Below are 18,812 nucleotides of genomic sequence, written 5' to 3'. Positions count from 1 at the left end.
CAGCACTGAACTAAATGAAGAGGAAGCCCACGGTGTGGAATGGAAGCTTTACCAGCTACGGACTGGCAGAGGAGTAATATCCATAGTATTTAAAGAACTCAGTGAGAAACAGCAAGTAATGACCCATTCAAGACATGGGTCTTGGACTGGAACAGAATTCTTAGGATAAGAAACAATCCCAAGACATATCTCAAAGGACATTAATCATAACTAGAAGTACATACATAAAACAATTTTGAGATCTTGTCTTACCCAAGTCAGAATGGAAAAGAACAACAAAACAGCAGATAAGAAATTCTAAACAGCATGTAGGAAAATAATTTTCAAACGTTAAAAATCTATCATCTAACTCAAATAGTTCCTTTCTTGGCACATGCCCATTTAGCTGATACTTGCTCAGCCATGTTCATTGCTGCCCAATTCTCAATAGCTAAACAATAGAAACAGCCTAAGTGCTCTTTAACTGGTTAATAGTGATAATGTAGTACATATAAATTATTGAATACTAGTCAGCTGTAAAGAAAATGAAGTAACTAGCTTTTCAGGTAACAGGATGGAAATAAAACATCATATTGAGTGGGATGATCCAGACCCTGAAATACAAACATCATACATTTTCTCTCATCTGAGACTCTTAGCCCCAAATCTTCAGATCTGAGTACATACCCTGGAGTAACTGCAGAAACCAGCAAAGTTAAAAGGGGTCATTTCTGGGGATGTGGTGGAGGAGGAGCAATAGAGAGCAGAATAGAAGGAAAAATGACTTGATCAGTGACATGGGAATAAGAGGCTCTAATTAAGAAAGGGCAGAGATGCACGGAAGGGTGAGAGTAAACTAGACATAAGAATCAATGGGAATCTCAGGGTGGTTTTGATTTGCATTTCCCTGATGACGAAGGATGTTGAACATTTCTTTAGGTGCTTCTCAGACGTTTGGTATTCCTCAGTTGAGAATTTTTTGTTTAGCTCTGTACCCCATTTTTTAATAGGGGTACAAGCTCAGGTTGCCAAGCTTGGGCAGAAAGTGCCTCTAAAGCTGAGACATCTTTCTGGCCTTCTTCCAGTTATTAAAATTAAAGATTACAGTCACTATATAATGTGCTAATCAAAATATAAGCCAAAATAATAACTTTAAAATGTATTTGCTTCTTAAATAAATGTATGAAAATATAGTTATAAATATAAGTTACAATATTAATTTTTGACATTAATAATCATTTACTAATGTATTTATCCATTGAAAATAGTTACTGAGGGCCTGAAGAAATGGTTCAGTGGTTAAGAATTCCGAATACTCTTTCAGAGGACCTGCATCAATTCCCAGCATCTACATAATGACTCACAACCATCCAGTCCAGGCAATCTGACACCATCTCCTGGCTTCCATGGCACTGGATGCACATGGAGCATAGACAAATATGTAGGCAAAAATACCCATACACATAATAAGTTACAGAGTTCTAATACAGTAAGGTTAATCTAATAGTTCCTCATATCTCTGCCTTTATTGAGAGCTTTATCCTCATGTAGCTGTGAGTTCATATTTAAAGTCCTTTCACTTCACTTGTAGGGCACCCTCCAACCTTTCTTACTTGGACACTTGGGTCTAGTGTAATGAACTTCCTTGGTCTTTGCTTACCTGGGGCAGTGTCAATCATGACTCACGTGTATTCACTGCACACAGGATGCTTGGTTGACAGTCACCTTTTCTTTCCATCTCTTTTAGTCTGTCAACCGCCATAGTTTGGTGATGGGCTACCTTTTTCCTGCTGTCTCTATGGTTCAGCATGGTTTGGCTCTGGGATATTACCTACATCATGGATGGGGAGGGAGCTCCTTTAGTTTATCTCAGGAGCTTGTTGAGCACAGATGTTTATTTTCATGACGTTTATATATATAATTAAATCTTTCTTTAAATATTCTCTCTGATTCTCTTCTTTCGTGTCCTAAGACATGCAGGTGCATGTTGGCCTGTCTCCCTGGCTACCCTTAAACTCAGAATGCTTCTAAGGTCTAAGTATCTCAGCTACTAAAGCATCAGTAGAACATATGTTGGACTATTGGAGAGCAGGTATTACCCTGTGTGTGCTGGACGAATGGAGTGCAAGAATCACACTTGCAGCAGACTTTACTAATTTAACAGATTTTCCTCTTTGACCTGAACATTACAAATATCGTGTAAACCTCGTAGCTTTTCTCATTGGTTACTCAATAAAAGAAGGATAATTAATACAGTGCTCTACTTTTTATTCCAGCTTGTCACAGCCACCTTAGACGGGAAACTTCAGCTATTTGTGGCTGAGTGATGACCGTCATGCTGGTAAGAATGCAAGAAGAGAGGAGAGAAAGCATCCATGGCTTAGCTATTGAAGTCGATGGGCAGTTTCCATAGGAGGCCTTGCTGCACCCCTCTTCTGTAGGACTGACCCTCATCTGAGAGTCCTTCCTTTCAAGAAGACCCTTGGGAACAGTGGAAATGATCTTCAATAAAGATGGGCCAGTGCCTCTTTCATGACTGTGCCTTGGGGTGAGGGTAGAGATGGAAAGGGAAGAAAGGGTGGAGCATGAAGTAGCACTGAGCACTATAGTAGCTAGCTCATCTTGTTCTGCGCTCTGTAGTCTTTTGCTTCATGACCGCCACAGTGGCAGCTGCACTTGAAGGTTCAGGGTGGCAAGGATGCCATGGCCCTATGGTGTTCACCCAGATGTCCCACATTGGTCTCTTCAGGATGAGCACAACCCAAGGGTGGACGATGGCTGAGCCATACTCAGCCTAGTCTTCTCAGTCTCCGATTAGATGGTACTTATTATTCCTCTTGGTATTGGAAAGATAAAGTGATTCATATTCTGGGGAATATGTCATGGATTTGCTCAACATTGGCACATCCATGTGTTTGAAGACATCAAAGCAAGAATGTGGTTGAGGTCCCAAGCCTGGCCACAGAGGGATTTGGCTCAAACCTTCTGGAATAAGCAAATTTTGTTCATTTTTCCCATTCCCTTGAAAGGCTTTCTTTGCAGATGTGGGCCTCATTCTTTTTCACCCAGTTTAAAGAAACTACTCTGCATTCCAAGCCTGCTCTGGGAAGGAGATGGCCTTCCCTATGTGACAGGTGGTTAAGTGGAGGAAAGACAAAGTGTACATACAGGTGCAGACATTTGTGGGTCTTGGCGAGCACATAGGCCACAAGTGACAGGCCCTCCAGAAACCCATTTTCAGTATTGTGATGAAACTAAGCTACTTGGAAATTGAACTATTTGCCTGACCACAATTTGACCTGTAGAAGCGCCTCGTTTGAGTGTGTTCTTCAAAAAAAAGGAATGGTCCTAAAACTCTGCCTTCACTCCCTCTGTTCTTTTCTCTTTTGGTTTTATTCCCTTGTATTACCAACCACAGTATGTTCATACTCTAGAGTCAGCTTGCTTTGGTTTACTTCTGCATAAGTTCCCTCCTTATTCCTGACGTTGCTGTGGGGTTAGCTTTCCGATGCCCTATTCTCAGAGCTCAGGGAAGTTCCAGCACCAGCGAGGGTGAGAACTATCATCCATTTACTTGAGAGGTTTTGTTTTTGGTTTATTTTTTTCTTTTTCATGTTGGTAGAAAATTCTCTCAGATGAGTAGGTGACAATTTATGGTAGCCATTCAGGCTCCTAGCCCCTTGGGGTGTGAGGCCTCATTCTTTCTCCCAGCTGTTTGTAAGAGGACTTTCAAGTCGAGCCACAGAAGCCAGCACAGCAGAACTGGGACTCCACCTCTCCCATTGATTATTGTGCCTAAGGTTCTGCCCCCACCCCCACCCCCACCCCAGCCTGTGATGACTAGTTAGTTTCCTGGAGGGGCCACCCCTTGAGGCTGCTGTTAAGGACCACTGCTCTGATTTTCTCTAATAGGACCAAAGAAGAGATGCCGATGAGTGTTAGTGCTGGATGAAAGGTTTTAAGGGAAAGTAAAATGCAAATTTATACTACTGTGTCAGTGCCCCCACAAACACTCAGACATCTTGTCAATAACTGTGACAGTGCCCTCACACTCAGACACCTTGTCAATCACTGTGACAGTGCCCTCACACTCAGACACCTTGTCAATCACTGTGTCAGTGCCCCCCAAACACTCAGACACCATGTCAGTCACTGTGTTAGTGCCCACTCCAAACGCTCAAACACCATTTCAACTTTGAAGTAGGTAATGGCTACCTAGTTCTTTTTGCTCAAATATCGTAAGTTTTATGTTAGTATTTTTATGGCTTGAATCTGAAGTATCTCTGTAAGATAGTGTTTTTTTATACTTGTTCCCAGATGGATGCACTATTGGGAGAAATGGGGGAACCGTTAGGAGACAGGGCTAACTCATTGGTTACTTGACACAAGCTAGAGTTACCCAAAAGGAGGAAACCTCAACTAGGAAAATGCCTTCATAATGTCCAACCATAAGGCATCTTCTTAATTAGTGACTGATAGGGAAGGACCCAGCCCGTTGCACTTGGTGCCCACCCTTGAGCTGGTGGTCCTGGGTTCTATAAGAATGTAGGCCAAGCAAAGCTATGATGAGCAAGCCAGTGAGCAGCACCCCTCTGTGGCTTCTGCATCAGCTCCTGTCTCCAGGTTCCTGCTCCGAGTAGGTTTGTGCCCTCCCTGCTTGTGATAATGAGCTGTGAACAAAATCAACCCCTTTCTCTCCAAAGTGCTTTTGGTCATGGTGTGTGATCACAGCAGTAATAACTCCAAGTAAGACCGCCAGAGGATTAGACCCCAGGGTGAACACCTTTGTTGCTGACCCTGTGTGACCGAGAGACCATTGTTTCAACAGTTTCTGATTGGCCACTTACTGGGTTGCATTTAAGAAAAGACTATTTTTTGCAGGCTTCCTCTTTTGCCTCAACAAATGCAAATGTGAGCTTTCTCGGAAACTCCCTGGAGTGTGTCCAGAACCTTTGAATATATTATCCTTTGTGTTAAGCAACAAGTATGACTGGAAACAGGAAATAAGTGGCGTTTCTAGAAGGGATGATATATGGGTTGTGAATTGATAAGAAAATAGGAAAAGAAGATGTTTGAAGGAAGGCATCTAGAACTTTTCTGATTGCCACTAAAGAACGGCCCCATTCCCTCATCTACCCTAAATAAACTCTACCATGGCCTGGTTGTGGGGCAGTCCTGTTATGTCCTGGCTTCTCTGCAGTCTCCCCTGTAAGCTTTCAGTCTGGCTGAACTGCTAGGCTAGGGTTGGCCCATGCTTACACTGGTTGCTCTCCAGTGGCTGCAGAAAAATCAGTGGTACTGTTCGTAGCAGGCACCCAGGGATGCCTTCAAGGACACTGCACCTGTGAGGTCAAAATTGATGCTCATCCCATTTCCCTTGCCACACATCAGAGTCCCAGTGCTGGATTCTTGTGACATTTCAAATGAGCACTCTAAGCTGTGCCCATCACCTGTCGCCTCTAGCCAGCTCCTTCATCCAGTGATAACTGCACCTCAGAGCCTCCCTAACCTTGTCTCTGAGCTGTTCCTGTTTGTCTTCCTGAGGACCAGCCCTAGTTTTAGTCTGTGTCACCCTCTATGGAGCTCTCAGTCTGCCACCTAAGCTATTTCTGTGGATTGGTTCAGATTCTATGAGCGCAGTTCCTACATTGCCACATGCCAGCTTTTAAACACCTAACCTTAGCTGTAAGCACACATCACATCACACCACAGTGACATGGGGGTGCTCTGACTCTTTAATGCCTGCAAATGTTTATAATAATAGCATTTTTCTTTTTGAAAACTCCTCCTGATTTTTCATGTTATAGTTACCATCGATTCAGTCTGAATGGTACTGTCTGTATATTACCTGAACATGAGAATTACCTTGTTCGTTACCGTCAAACCATGCCTAGGGATACCCTTGCTTCTTCTCACTGAAGTATCTTGAGGGTAACTGTGATTTCCTATTCAGAAAAGTTTTTAGTGCGAATATAAAATAATTAGTATTTGAATTAATGCTATTTTGAAATTTTCCTATGGCATACGGTAGCAGAGCCTTTATTTAGTGCTGCTATATCTTGGATCAGACGCTCTGAAGTAGCGTTTCCTTGATATGTTCCCATCTGTCTCTTCTTTCTCTTGCTCTTTTGGATTTTAATCAGCTACATGTCTGTTTCTAGTGGAATTTTATATCACACTATTGTTTTTGAAGGTATTTAAAGCAATATTTATATCTGAGGACAAAATAGTATTTTTATTTTATAATATTGTAGTATCTTACGTAATCAAAACAAGTTTGCCACAATTTATGTTTGTACAAGTGTGTGTGTGTATGTGTGTGTGTATGTATGTGTATTCATGTGTGTGATCATCCCTGGGTGTGTTGGTAGCACAGTGAGTGTGGACATCATATGAGAACCTTGACTGTCAGTCAGGGGTTGCCTTACACCTTGTTGAAGACAAGGTGTCTGTGTTGTTTTTCCACTGTATATATCCTGCCAGCTGGCCCAGGAGATCACACAACTATCAAGATGAAGTTAAGAAACCAGTCCACTTCCCAGGGGGATACCCCACACGCCCCTGCAAAGAATGCCGTACTGTCCATCCAGGCAACTCTGAGTGATTTGTTCACAGTGCCCAGAAGTTCTCTCTCAGTTTGTGACAGGCTTTTCTCTGCTTCCCACAAGCCTGTGAACCCTGGAAAGGTGCCCAAGGCCATGACTCCCAATACCCCCCAGCTCTGTGCTGGCCTGGCTCGTGCCAGCTGGAGCTCAAGCTGTGTTCCCCACAGTGCCTCTTCATGCACAGGGAAAGGTCAGAGCTCTTGTCTGTTTCATCCAGTTCCCCCAGAAGTCCCCGTGAAGCTGGGTTACTGCCCACCTGCTGAGCGCTTCCTTGCTTCCAGCCAAAAGAATAGGGCCTGGGCTCTAGCCATCATCTTCAGCTGCCAGATTCCATGGGACCACCTGGTGCAGCAGCTTCCAGACCCCTGGAGTGAGGGGACACCCAGAAGCAGGCAGGTGCTCTCACTGACCCAAAGCCTCTTCACATATTTCACAATTCATTGTCACCCCTGAGTTCCAGACTAGGCCAATGGGAGTGTTCTATGGCAATGACTGCTCTTGTTTTTATTTTCCATTTGCAATGCATTACATACTTGCTACCATTCAGTCCTCCCCAAACCCTAACTTATCAATTGTTAATCCTATTTCATAGCTATAGAAACTGAAGTTTCGGTTTATGGTCTATTTGCTAGTGCCAGACCAGAATTAGCCTTCAGGAGTGGGGCCCCAGAGTTACCCTTCAGAAAGGCTCAGACTCATGATCACTGCTTAACAGGGAAGGCCACAAAGCAGGCTTGGGGACCTATGCTGTCTGGGGATGGGTGGCCACAAGTGGGCCTGTAGCCTGAGTGCTGCATCTGTAGTTCATAGCGTGGATGCTCTGAGATCTGTAATACAGGAGTCTTCAATGCCAATGCCCTTAATAACACTTCTACTTACACAAAGATATGCTCTGAAAGCAAGACCTGGGGTAGTCTTAAAGGAGTCTGTCTTAGTTACTGTTGAGTTGCTGTGAAGAGACACCAAGACCAAGCCAACTCTTTTACTCTTTTTTTTTTTTTCTTTTTAAAATAGTTTCTCTATATAGCCTTTGCTACCCTGGAACTCACAAAAATCCACCTGCCTCTGCCTCCTGAGTACTGAGATTAAAGGTGTGTGCCACAACTGCCTGGCTCTCATTTAACTTTTTTTTTTTTTTTTTTTTTTTAAGGATTCACTTATTTTATGTATTTGAGTACACTGTAGCTGTCTTCAGACACACCAGAGGAGGGCATCAGATCCCATTACAGATTGTTGTGGACTACCACTACCATGTGGTTGCTGGGAATTGAACTCAGGACCTCTGGAAGAGCAGTCAGTGCTCTTAACCACTGATCAATCTCTCCGGCCCCCTAATCCAACTCTTAGAAAGCATTTAATTAGAGCTGGCTTATAGTTTCAGAGGTGAGTCCATTACCATGGTGGTGGGGAGCATAGCAGCATCCAGTAGGGGATGGAGCAGAAGCTACGTGTGTTACTTCCTGATGGGCAAGCAGAGGGACAGAGACTGAGCCTAGTGTGAGTTTTTGAAACCTCAAAGTTCACTCCCAGTGAGACAGCTCCTCCAACAAGGCCAACCGGTCTAACCTTCTAATCTTTTCAAACATTGCTACTTCCTGGTGTCTAAACATTCAGACCTATATGACCCTGTAGGGGGCATTGTTATGCAGGCCACCACAGATCGCCCCAGTAATTGATGCATGAGTCTGAGGTGGCTACAGGAAGACAGGTGGTGGATGCTGAGGCTGGCAGCCTATGAGGTTTGCTGTGCATTTAGGCATCTGCTAAGCACGTTTGTTTCATTGTGAGACTCACTCATTGCAGCTCCAACCCCAGCAAGAGCCAGGCTCAGTGGCTGAGCAGTGAATGCATGCACTGCCACACATCTGCCCGGGTATAACAAGGAACCCCACTCTACACCACTGTCATCTCTCAGTGGTAATGACGTTGGGTGCCAGAGTCCCGTGTAAACCCCACATGTGGAATTACCAGGCCAGAAAACCCTGAGGCTACCTGCCCTCTGCACCTCTCCAAGAACAAGTCTGGGACCATTATCAGCTGCCCCTCTTCTGCATAGCACTGGGGCTTACTGATGTGTTCCTCAGGCATGGCCTGGGGATGTTTGGCTGTGTTCTGATTCTAATGGCTGTGAACCCTGGTGCAGTATGCACCTACTGGATGGTGGGGAGAGCACTCAGCTCTCCTGAAGTCTGAGGGTCACAGCCTCGGTGGCACAATTCCACTCCTAAATACCAGGAGAAAGCATTGCTGTCATAACATACATTCTGAGAGTGTAGAACATGAGTAGGACTAATCTGACAGCCCACTATGAACAATATATTTGAGAGTCTTTTTGGCATAAAGTTGTGTGCTGGCCTGTGATGACATCTATGTGTGTAGCTTATAGTCAGTGCAGCAGATGCCTGGGTGATACTAAGGGAGTACTAACCTCAGAGATGACCCAGATAATCAGAATCCAGCCATATCCTTAGATGTCTTTGAAAGTTGTATTTAAGTATGGATCCTATGAGGACACCACATTCCATAAGGGACTAACACTGAACCAGAGTCACTGAAAATCTTAAATCATCTCCTAAGATGTCCCTAGGCACCAAAGATGAGGAGTTCCAGGATGGCCGTAAAGTATGAGGTGGGATGCAGGCATCTTCCCTGAAGGACACTGCACGTGGTGAACAGCAGGGGATATTATAGACAATACTTACAGTGGGTATATAAGTTGGCATCAGAGCACCTGGGTCATAAGTACATGGAATGGCATGCTTCAGAAAGTCAGGCAGCATACACGGAGAGAGTAAGTTTTGGCCAAAGAAACTGGCATATGTGGGACCACATGGACCAGTGTGGTAGAGGAAGAATCCAGGGAGGACATTGGGTACATACAGCTATCACATATGGAGGTGGTAAGAGGTAACTCACTTACTACTGAATGAACGAGGTCAGCAGAGCAAGATAGGAAGAGGGAGGGAGGAGGGCTCTGGTTTGGACTGTAAGTATCTGCCATATGTTCATGTGTTGAAGGCTTGGTCTCAAGGGGAGCAATACGCAGAGGTGGGGCCTTTGAGGGAATGATTGTATCACAAGGGCTCTGACCTCCTCAGTGGATTAATTCTGGTCTAACAGGCTGTTGGAAGGAAGTAGGTCGTTAGGGATGTGAATTTTAAAGCAATATTGACATTAGGGCACACTCTCTCTTCTGACCCCTTTCCTTGTCTGTTTCCTCACCCTCTCCTTCTTCTGTGTCTCTTCTCTTTTACTGCCCATTCTGAGGTGGATTTCTTTGCTCCAACACACATTTCCTACCATGATGTCTGCCTTACCTCAGGCCCCAAACAATGGAGTCGGTGGACCCTGTCCTAAAACCTGAAAACAGCCAAATTAACCTATCCTCTTCTGAGTTGATTTCCCCAGGTTTCCTGTCACAGGGATGTGAAACTGGCTAGCACAAGGATACACAGGAGAAAACCCAGAGGAAAAGAGGACGTAGTTATCCTGCCTGGAGCAGACCTAGGACCTGAGTATGTGCCCATTCATGTGTAATACAGCTGGGAAATAGCAACCAATATGCAAGAGAGAAAGCCTCGAACACATCTGCCCTATTGCATAATCTCTGCAGAAGAATACCAGAAGTAGTGTGTGTGTGTGTGCGTGTGCGCGTGTGCGTGTGCGTGCATGTGGTCGGATGCATGTGTATATGTGCATATACATATAGGAGGTGAATGCCTGTGTGCATGTATGTATGTGAATGTGTGTGAGCACACACTTGTGTATGAGTGTGTGTAATTGTGTATGAGTATATGTGCATGGTGGATGCCTTTGTTCATGGGTCTGTGTGTGTATGTGCTTGTGGGGGTCTGAGGAGTAGGAGGTGGGTGTACCTGGCAGAAAGATGGCCACTCCCAAGGAGCCCCACTGTGCATTTCATGGTGTGCACTCAAAAGACACTTTTGAAGATGTTCAGTGGGATTCTAAGTTAATAAATGCCCTGAAATGAGGCTCCTCTCGAGGGTGTCAGCCTATCATTTCCTGGACTGAATCTGCCATTCAGATCTTTGCTAGAGTCACACCAGTGCTCTGCTGCTCCAGGCACCAGCCCTCATCACTGAATTGCAGCTGGACGAAGCCTGCCTCCAGGATCTTCCCTAGGATCTTCCCTCAGCTGTGTGTAGCATCAACAAAGTCCTGTTCTATTTCAGAGGGTCACCGTCAGGCAGCCCTTGAGTGAGGGTGTGTTGCTCCCATCTGCCAGAGGAGATCCAGTCGCCAGGGTAATGGCCTTATTCTTGTGACAAAACTGGCAGTGTGGGCTCCTCAGTGCAACTCTGTGAACATGGATGTTGGCGGCAAGGGCATGATTCAGTCCCCTGACCCCCACTGTAGCACTTGCCTGTTCAGATTCTCAGGAGAATGGTGTGACCATGCTTCTAGTCACAGCTGGGAGACCAAACAGGAGGCCTGAGACACTGGGAGGCTCCAGTTTGTGTGAGGAGGGTGGTGTGGGAAGCTCACAGAGACGTCTCTGCCTCAGTCACCAGGACACACTAAGAACTAAGGTCACCCTTATCTTCTTCATATTTTGCCAGAAAAATATTAGTTATGAGAGATGTGTTGCGTCTCCCTCCATATCCTGAGGAACTCTAGGATAAAGTGAGCAGTGAAGCTGGCTAGTTTATACATCTGCAGGAATAAAAACTAAAAAGAAAATGTCATTTTTAGCTTAAAATATTTTTCCTTTCTTTAATTTTCTTTTTTGAGATTATAACACAATTACACCATTTTCCCACACCTTGTCCCTCCAAACTCTCCCATATACTCATCCTTTCTTCTTCAAATTTATGGCCTCTTTCTATTGTTTAGTAACACACACACACACACACACACACACACACACACACACACACACACACACACCCCTAAATGCGTAGGTGCTTGGTCTGTATAGTGTTATTTGTATGCTTGTTTTCAGGACTTACCATATGGTATTGGAAAACCAATTGGTCTCCTCTTCCCCAGTTTTCCCAACACTAGTTGCTGAAAATACTTTCTTTTATCCAGCTTGTTTCTGGCACCTTTGTCAAATACTAAACACCTCACATTTGGGTGTTTGATTATGTTTCATTGGTCTATGTGATTATTTTTGTGCCAGTTCCATATTTTTTTTTTTATTACCATGGCTCTGCAGTACATGTAAGTCAATATTCTAAAGAAAAATTTCCCACCGGAGTTGACAAGACTCTCTCCAAGATCCAAATGCCATCTAACAAAACCCAGCACTATGCATTGGGCGGGGTTGTCTAATATTCCCAAAACATTACAGGTCATTGCTATTGGCCTTGGTTGTGCCAGGTGTTGAAGAAAGACAGCATGTATTTCAGACAGAGGACCTAGAAGTCTCTAATATAGAACTGACCTGAAAGCCTCTTTCCTGAGGACTAGGTCTCATGATACTGGGGGGAAGAAGGTAATGCAAGCTTCCAAAGGAGGGAGGCTACCAACAGTCTGACCCAGCTATGATGATTATGAATCACGATGGTGACCAGCATGGCACGATAACCCTAAGGGTGAAGTAGGCATGGACATCTTGTCAGTGGCCAACAGAAGACCTGTTCAACAAGAGAAAAACTATGCCTTGTACTGGAAGCTACCAGGGCTATTGAATTCATGGCTCTTGGAGAACCTATGGCTTTCATTTTACTAAACCAGTATAATCTCTCACTACCTTCTAAATCTTATTCCTTATGCCCACCAATAAGTGTAGTCCTTACTCCTCTTCAAGGAAACTCTTCTTTGCAACAGAGACAATATAGAAAACCACAACCAATCAAAAATGTTGAGTGGTAGGACCAGTCACAATGGATGCATGTACAAAGTATCTCCCACAACTAAGGCTCAGGGACCATTGCAGAAGGATCGTGGTGATAGTAGTGGTGTGTGATGGTGAGTGGTGGTGGTAATGGTGAAGGGAGAGAAGAAAGAGGAGGGGGAGGAGAAGGAGGAGGAGAAAAGGTGTGGGTTAAAAATGGTGTCCCACATGTGCTCGGGGCTTGGGTTGCTGGGCAAGGTGGGATATGGGAAGTTTGAAATGGAAAGAGGGGTCACTCACAGAGGGATAAATACAGAAGGAGAGTAAAATAACATCTCTGGAAAAAGTCTTAAGGAATCTATTACTACTACTATTATGCATATACCTGTATTTTTAAAGTCCTCGCCTTCATCACATGTAAGTTTTGTTTGATTTGCTGCTGCAGATGCATTGTTGGCTAGTTTTATATCAACTCTACACAAGTTGGAGTCACTTGGGAAGGAGGAACCTCAATTGAGAAAATGCCCCCACCAGCCTGGCCTGTGGTGCGTCTTCTTGATCGATGATTGATGTTGGAGGATTCAGATCACTGTGGGCAGCACCACTCCTGGGCTGGTAGTCCTGACTGCTATCATGAAACTGAGTAAACCAGGAGTGTCAATCCAGAAAGCAGCACTCCATGTCCTCTGCATCAGCTACTGCCTCCAGATTCTTGTCCTGGCTTCATCCAATGATGTATCATGAAGTAGAAGTGGAAACAAAATAAAGTCCCTTCTCCCCTAGTTGCTTATGATCATGGTGTTTCACAGCAATAAGAACCCTAACTAAGACAGACAGATATTGTTGACTCCTGTCAAAGGCTGAAAGAAATGGGTAGGCCTTTTGCTTTAATTGATTAGGTAGGTAGAAAAGTATGTTTGTTTTTTGCTTTGTTAAAGTTTGCCACTTGGTATTAAAATAAAAAACATACATAATGTTACATTATACATCATCTTAACATGCATTTATCTCCTGTAGCCACCAGTGGCCACAGGTTACTGGGTTCCTGAAAGGAGAGTTGGGGTTGAATGGGAAAGGCAGCAAGAGAAATAAAGAGCCAAGACAGAGTTCTCTGATCTAGACCCAATGTTTATGTAAGAGTCTGAGCTTATAAAGGGGAGGAGGACACATCCCCCACTACACCAGGATCTCTTGGTCCCTTTGTCAGGATGAGTCAGGAAAACAAGCTCAGCTGCTCAGCAGGTAGCTTCTCACAGGAAGCTGCAGATGTGGCAGACAAAAGACTTTACCAAGGTCAGAAGACTCCGCCCTAGGTGAGCAACTGTGGCAAACAAGGTTTGAGCCAACCTGCTTAAGGCTGGGGGCGGGCACAGTCTCCTATGTTACCACCCCTTTGGCATTCAACCATTTGCACCAGCTCTGACATCACTTTATGGTGGACATCCCAAATTCAGATGCTCATGTGAGCACCTGAGGTCACAGGAGCGCCATGCTGTCCCTGAGCTTCTAGCCATTCTACAGGCCACGCACACTGGAAGACCCCAAATGTGGGGCTTCAAGAAACCTCTCTGCACTCACCAAGAAGCAGTACAAGTAGCCAGAGCTTCCTGAGAATCTCCCCTCAGAGCGCAGGAGTGGTGGTGAGAGCAGACGCATCAGCAGCAGTCAGGGCTGGTAACACAGAACCTTGCACATGTTGCTGTCATCCCAGTGCGCCATTCTGCATTATATTAAGCCATGCTCAATGCTGGCCATGTCTGTGGTCTCTGATCATCACATTCTCAAGCCTGTGAGAACACAGCACTGCTCCTGAGGCATGTTCAAGTTCCTGCTAAAGACTTGGCCAACGGTAACACTGCCCTTGATTTGTTAATTTTTCATTTTGTGTTTCCTGATAGCTGATATTTGGCTTCCTCCTCAGAAACTGTACACAGGACACTTTGTGTCTGATGGGGAGACGTGCCCTCTTCAGGCAGCACCTACTCCATTCCAAACAAACATTCTTGGCAATGACAAGCAGTGTTTTGATCATCATAATCTGAGGTGTAAAAATCAAAAAGCACGCCTTGTAAGTCAGTTTACTTCCACAACTCTCTATGCACTACAGATGATGGTAAAATAATGTGTTAGTGATTCAGAGCTGCAAGCTGTGAGTTTATTAGAGTTGGTAACAAAGGGGACAAAGTATTTCCTAAACACAGTGCCACTCACAGTCCTGCCTGCTCTTCCTGTCCCCTTGTCAGCCTCTTCTCTACAGATTTTAGCAATTCCTTCCTTGGGATTCAGGTCACTCTCCAGGCTTTTGACAGAGGTGCTTCTGTACCTAAGGGGTGTGTGTGTGTGTGTGTGTGTGTGTGTGTGTGTGTACATGTCTACACACCATTTACAGTGGGATCTCACTCAGATCCCTTTTGGGAGATGGGAGAATTGGATTATGCCTGGAATATTTTGCTTTGTTTGTTTGTTTGTTTTTAAAGGAGACCCAAGGCAGTATTCTGAAAGCTTCAGTAGGTGGTGGCATGGCATGCTGGGTGCTCCTTTGGCTTTCTCTCCTTGCACTGATAATGTTGTATTGGCCACCAGTTGATGACAGTTGCTTCTGAACTTACATGGATATGTGGTGAGGAGACTCTCTTCTTCTGATCACCAACAGCAAGTATAGGCCTGCTTAACCTGGTCAGCCAGCTAAAAATGGATAGAGAAATCTTGACTAAAGGAACCGGGTATGAAAGCCATTGCTGTTTCCACTGAGACTTGCAGAGTGGTAGCTTCAGATGTAGCCTACATCCTTCTCACAGCCTATGGAGCCTCCACTCTCTTCAGCTTCCTGCTGCTTGGGCTCAGTGATGGCTTGCCTCCTCCTGACCCTGACGCCACTTTCTGTTTTCACATACATATGTGAGAACACACATGGCAAGAGACCCGAGAACATGGTGAGTTTACACACACATACACATGTGCAGGTGCCCACAGCATGTGTTAGGAGACCATGTGTCCAGGAAAATCTGTGGTGGCTATGAGCACTCACTGTTGGGTTCCATGCTCTTCCAGATCAACACTGGGTCAGAAGTAGGATGGCCACGTCATGAGCCACTGTAGCTTGCCAAGCTTCAGAAGCAGCACTGCCCAGCCGAGGGAGGGGGCAAGGAATAAGATGACCCTTCTCTCATCGAGAGGAGCAGGATAGAGGGTCAGGGAGCCATGACCTGCACCTTGTGCATGACTCTGCCACTGCTACATGGGGGTCAGGATGCCCTGGCATGCTTATTGTCCTTGAGACCTCTGTTGTTCCAGTGACTCAAAACCCCTGTGGCTTTAAGAATGTGGATTCCACATGCATGTGTATCTGCCAGACACTTAATACTAAACTCAAGAAATCATAAATTCAGAGGGCATAAGTCTGGTTAATTCCACATCTTCCTTTTGTGTGGTGTTGGTGAACATTTCATAGTCTTAACATATTTAAAGTGTTGCTTTTTTAGGCATTTATCCCATAGGGCCCAGGACCAGGTCAAGGGTATTCCAGACAGGAACTTTCACTCAAGACTTATTGTGGAAGGGTGTGTGCCATGTGGCAGAGAGGGTGGAATTTGTCCATAAAAACAGGGGTTCCAGAAATAACTGCCTCTGATGGACAGGTTAAGGGAGAAAGTTATTCCTCTCCTCAGTTGAGTGTTCCATGAGGACACCACCAAGCCGATGTCATCATTTGCATGCCAATAGCCATTCATCCTGGCCTGGCATTTGTGAAGTAGCAGATGTGTGGACACATCTGTGTTCCTCCCTTTCACGCCTCCTTCTCCCTTGGTCACTGTTCTTTCCACTCCCACATGCCGCGCCAAGATGCCCCTTTGGTATTGGTGAACATAGGGAGGACACGGGTCTCAGGAAGAGCTGTGAAAAGGGCTATGTGTTAAATAGCCAGAGACCAGAGTGTGGTTTTTAAAGTGAGTGGAGCTTAGCCAGTACTTCCTGTCTAGAGGGGCTCAAAGGCCTCCTGCAGAAACTTCTGTGGTAGTAAGGGGGAAGTCTGGGTCCCACCCACATTTTATTTTACTTTCCAGAAACGGTTTGTAAGTTAATCTTAAAACAAACAAACAAACAAACAAAGCTAGCCCAGTTTCTACAGACATACTATGTTGAAAAGAGCTAAGTGAATAGATCTATTGATCCTTGGGTTCTACTATATGTCTTTTAAAACAACTGGTAACTAGACTTAGTTTACTTAAATCTGACCTTCCTCCTGTGCCACTGTGAACAGTGGAGTGAGTCTCGCTACCACTTGAAAGTTCTCTGCAGCCTGTAGAGATTAAGTAGTCATTAAGATCAGCACGTTAATGTTTGCAGGTGTGTTTATATTATATTTCTAAAGCACCGAGGCTGGGGTAGGAGGGTGGTTAGTGGTCCTGGGTTTTCCTGCTGGGTTTTCAAGCTCCAGAAAAGTCACTTGAGATGCCAGTGCCCTCCAGGAAGGCAATATGTCTCTCTCTTTTAAAAATAGATTATGGCAGGAAAATGTTTCACGAACCGGGATACGCCATGATTATTCTTTTAAATATATCGCATTTAAATACTCTGGGATTGGAAACTACAGATCATCAAACGCCAAAGTCCTCAATAAAACACAGAACTAGAGAAGTAATATGAAGTCGGCTGCAGCCTGGCGAGTTGGCCTTTGACCGTTCAGTACAATATTGAAGAGGAAGAGGAGGTGCAGGAGGCACGAGCCAGAAATGACTTATCCTGGCACACGATTTCTTGAAAGACGGGGAGCTGCTCAGGCCTGAGCAGGGCAGGGCAGGGCTTCACTGCTTCTCTTCATCTGTGCACATGGTTAGCAGCAAACACACCCACGTTTCTCTTCAGCAAGGACAACCTATAAGATGTGACTAGGTTTTCATTACCGTTTCAGAGAAAATTGATATTCAGTAAACTCTGCCCATAGTGGTAAATATATGCACAAAGAGGGGACTAATGTGATTTCAGCCTATTCTCTGAAGTTTACTAGCATTTAGAGGCTCCCCTATGCAATGTCCCATAGCAGATTCATCACACTAAAAAAGTTGCAAGGAAGGTGCAGGGATGAAGAGGAACAGAGAGTTCATGGTTAGGTAGAGAACCCGATATATAATGGGAATAGCTACACAATACAAATATACTTAAATCACTGAAACTAGGCACTTAAAGATTATATTTTATTTGTATTTTAAGCATAATAAAAAATTGAAAAGAATACAGGAAAACCACGACTTTGAAGATTCTCAATGAGGCTATGAAAGAAGCCAAATACCACACACAAAACCCACATGTAGCCTCATGCTATTTGTAGGAAATGTCCAGAAGAGACAGAGACAGAGAGATTGCTGCTAAAGAGACAGGGCATGGGCTTTCTTTGTGAAAAACTCCTGGCTCTAGATAACAATCACACATTCTGAGTCATGAATTCCACTTTATACTGGACGTTGATTGATTGATTGATTGATTGATGGCTAAATGAGTGGTTTGAGACAGAATGCCACTCTATGGTCCATGAGGGTCCTGAATTTGGAGTGATCTTTGTGCCTCAACCTCTCCAGTGCTAGGATTACAAGATTGAGCCATCATGATTGGCTTAAGGGTGTATTTTTAAAGGATTATAATTAAGAATTTTATGTGATATGTGTATTACACTTTAACTTTCAAAATTAAGGTCATTTAAACAACAAAAATGTAAAAATCTCTGAATCTTACTCAGCAGCAAATTATTGAAGGCCCATTTTCCATCTGTTAATAGAATTATAAGGACTGCCTAGCAGCCTAAATGAAATCCCAGCTTCTTGCAGAGGCCAAAGGCACTAATAGCATTAGTAAGTGTGGGAAACTGGTTGAGTTGGCCAATTCAGGGCAAGGCTCTCAGCTTTAGGGCGTATTGTCCCCAGAGTTATCTGCCGAGCTGTCGTGAAAAGATGATTATTTTTGATTCTGCTGGTTATGCAGACTTGAGTATAAACACTCTTACCAGACAGCATTTTGAGAAAATAAACTCTACGTCTGACGCTTGTGTCTTGAAAAATTGTATTTTGTAAAAGCGTTCCTCTTCTTACCTCTCTTCATCTGTCCCAGCTCTGCTGCTGAGAGCTGTCATCTGGCAAAGCACTTGGGGAGAACCATTTCTCAAATCAGAGATTTTGAAAAATTAGTGCCCTTCTCAAAGAAGACTAGTCCCAGGAAAAGTAACTCAACGCCTGAATTAATATAGCCTGTCTATTCCTTTCTGGCATCTGAATATATCACTGCATTCTTCCATGTCAGCTGGGCTCACCTGGTGTGTAAGAAGGTCCTGGGAAAATAAGTGACACTTTTAGTAGCCAAAAGGAAAATCAAAGAAAATAAATTCTAAAACACGAAAATGAAGTCTTTCAGGACAGTTGTAGCAGGTTCTGCTGACT

At 44.4% G+C, this 18,812-nt stretch overlaps 1 protein-coding gene across 6 annotated transcripts in view; it reads left to right on the top strand.

Annotated features, from left to right (window-relative positions):
* Wdr27 (WD repeat domain 27) overlaps nt 1-18,812 on the top strand; it is a 158,431-nt gene that overhangs the window by 111,424 nt on the left and 28,195 nt on the right. For 3 of the 6 annotated variants that reach the window (XR_001782112.2, XR_003952182.1, XM_006524928.2), the window contains one exon: nt 2,256-2,599. The exons of 1 other annotated variant lie outside the window; for it this stretch is intronic. Coding sequence is in view for 3 of the 5 variants with exons in the window: in XM_006524928.2 (XP_006524991.1) it covers nt 2,256-2,306 (51 nt within the window). In the remaining 2 variants the exon portion in view is untranslated. Of the gene's footprint in view, nt 1-2,255; nt 2,600-12,829; nt 13,272-18,812 lie in introns of those variants that run through there. 2 more of the 6 variants (XM_011246612.3, NM_175173.3) reach the window with 2 other exon arrangements.

Source organism: Mus musculus, chromosome 17 (assembly GCF_000001635.26).
Source record: "Mus musculus strain C57BL/6J chromosome 17, GRCm38.p6 C57BL/6J".
Lineage (NCBI taxonomy): Eukaryota > Metazoa > Chordata > Mammalia > Rodentia > Muridae > Mus > Mus musculus.
This window is presented reverse-complemented; position numbering and strand designations above follow the sequence as displayed.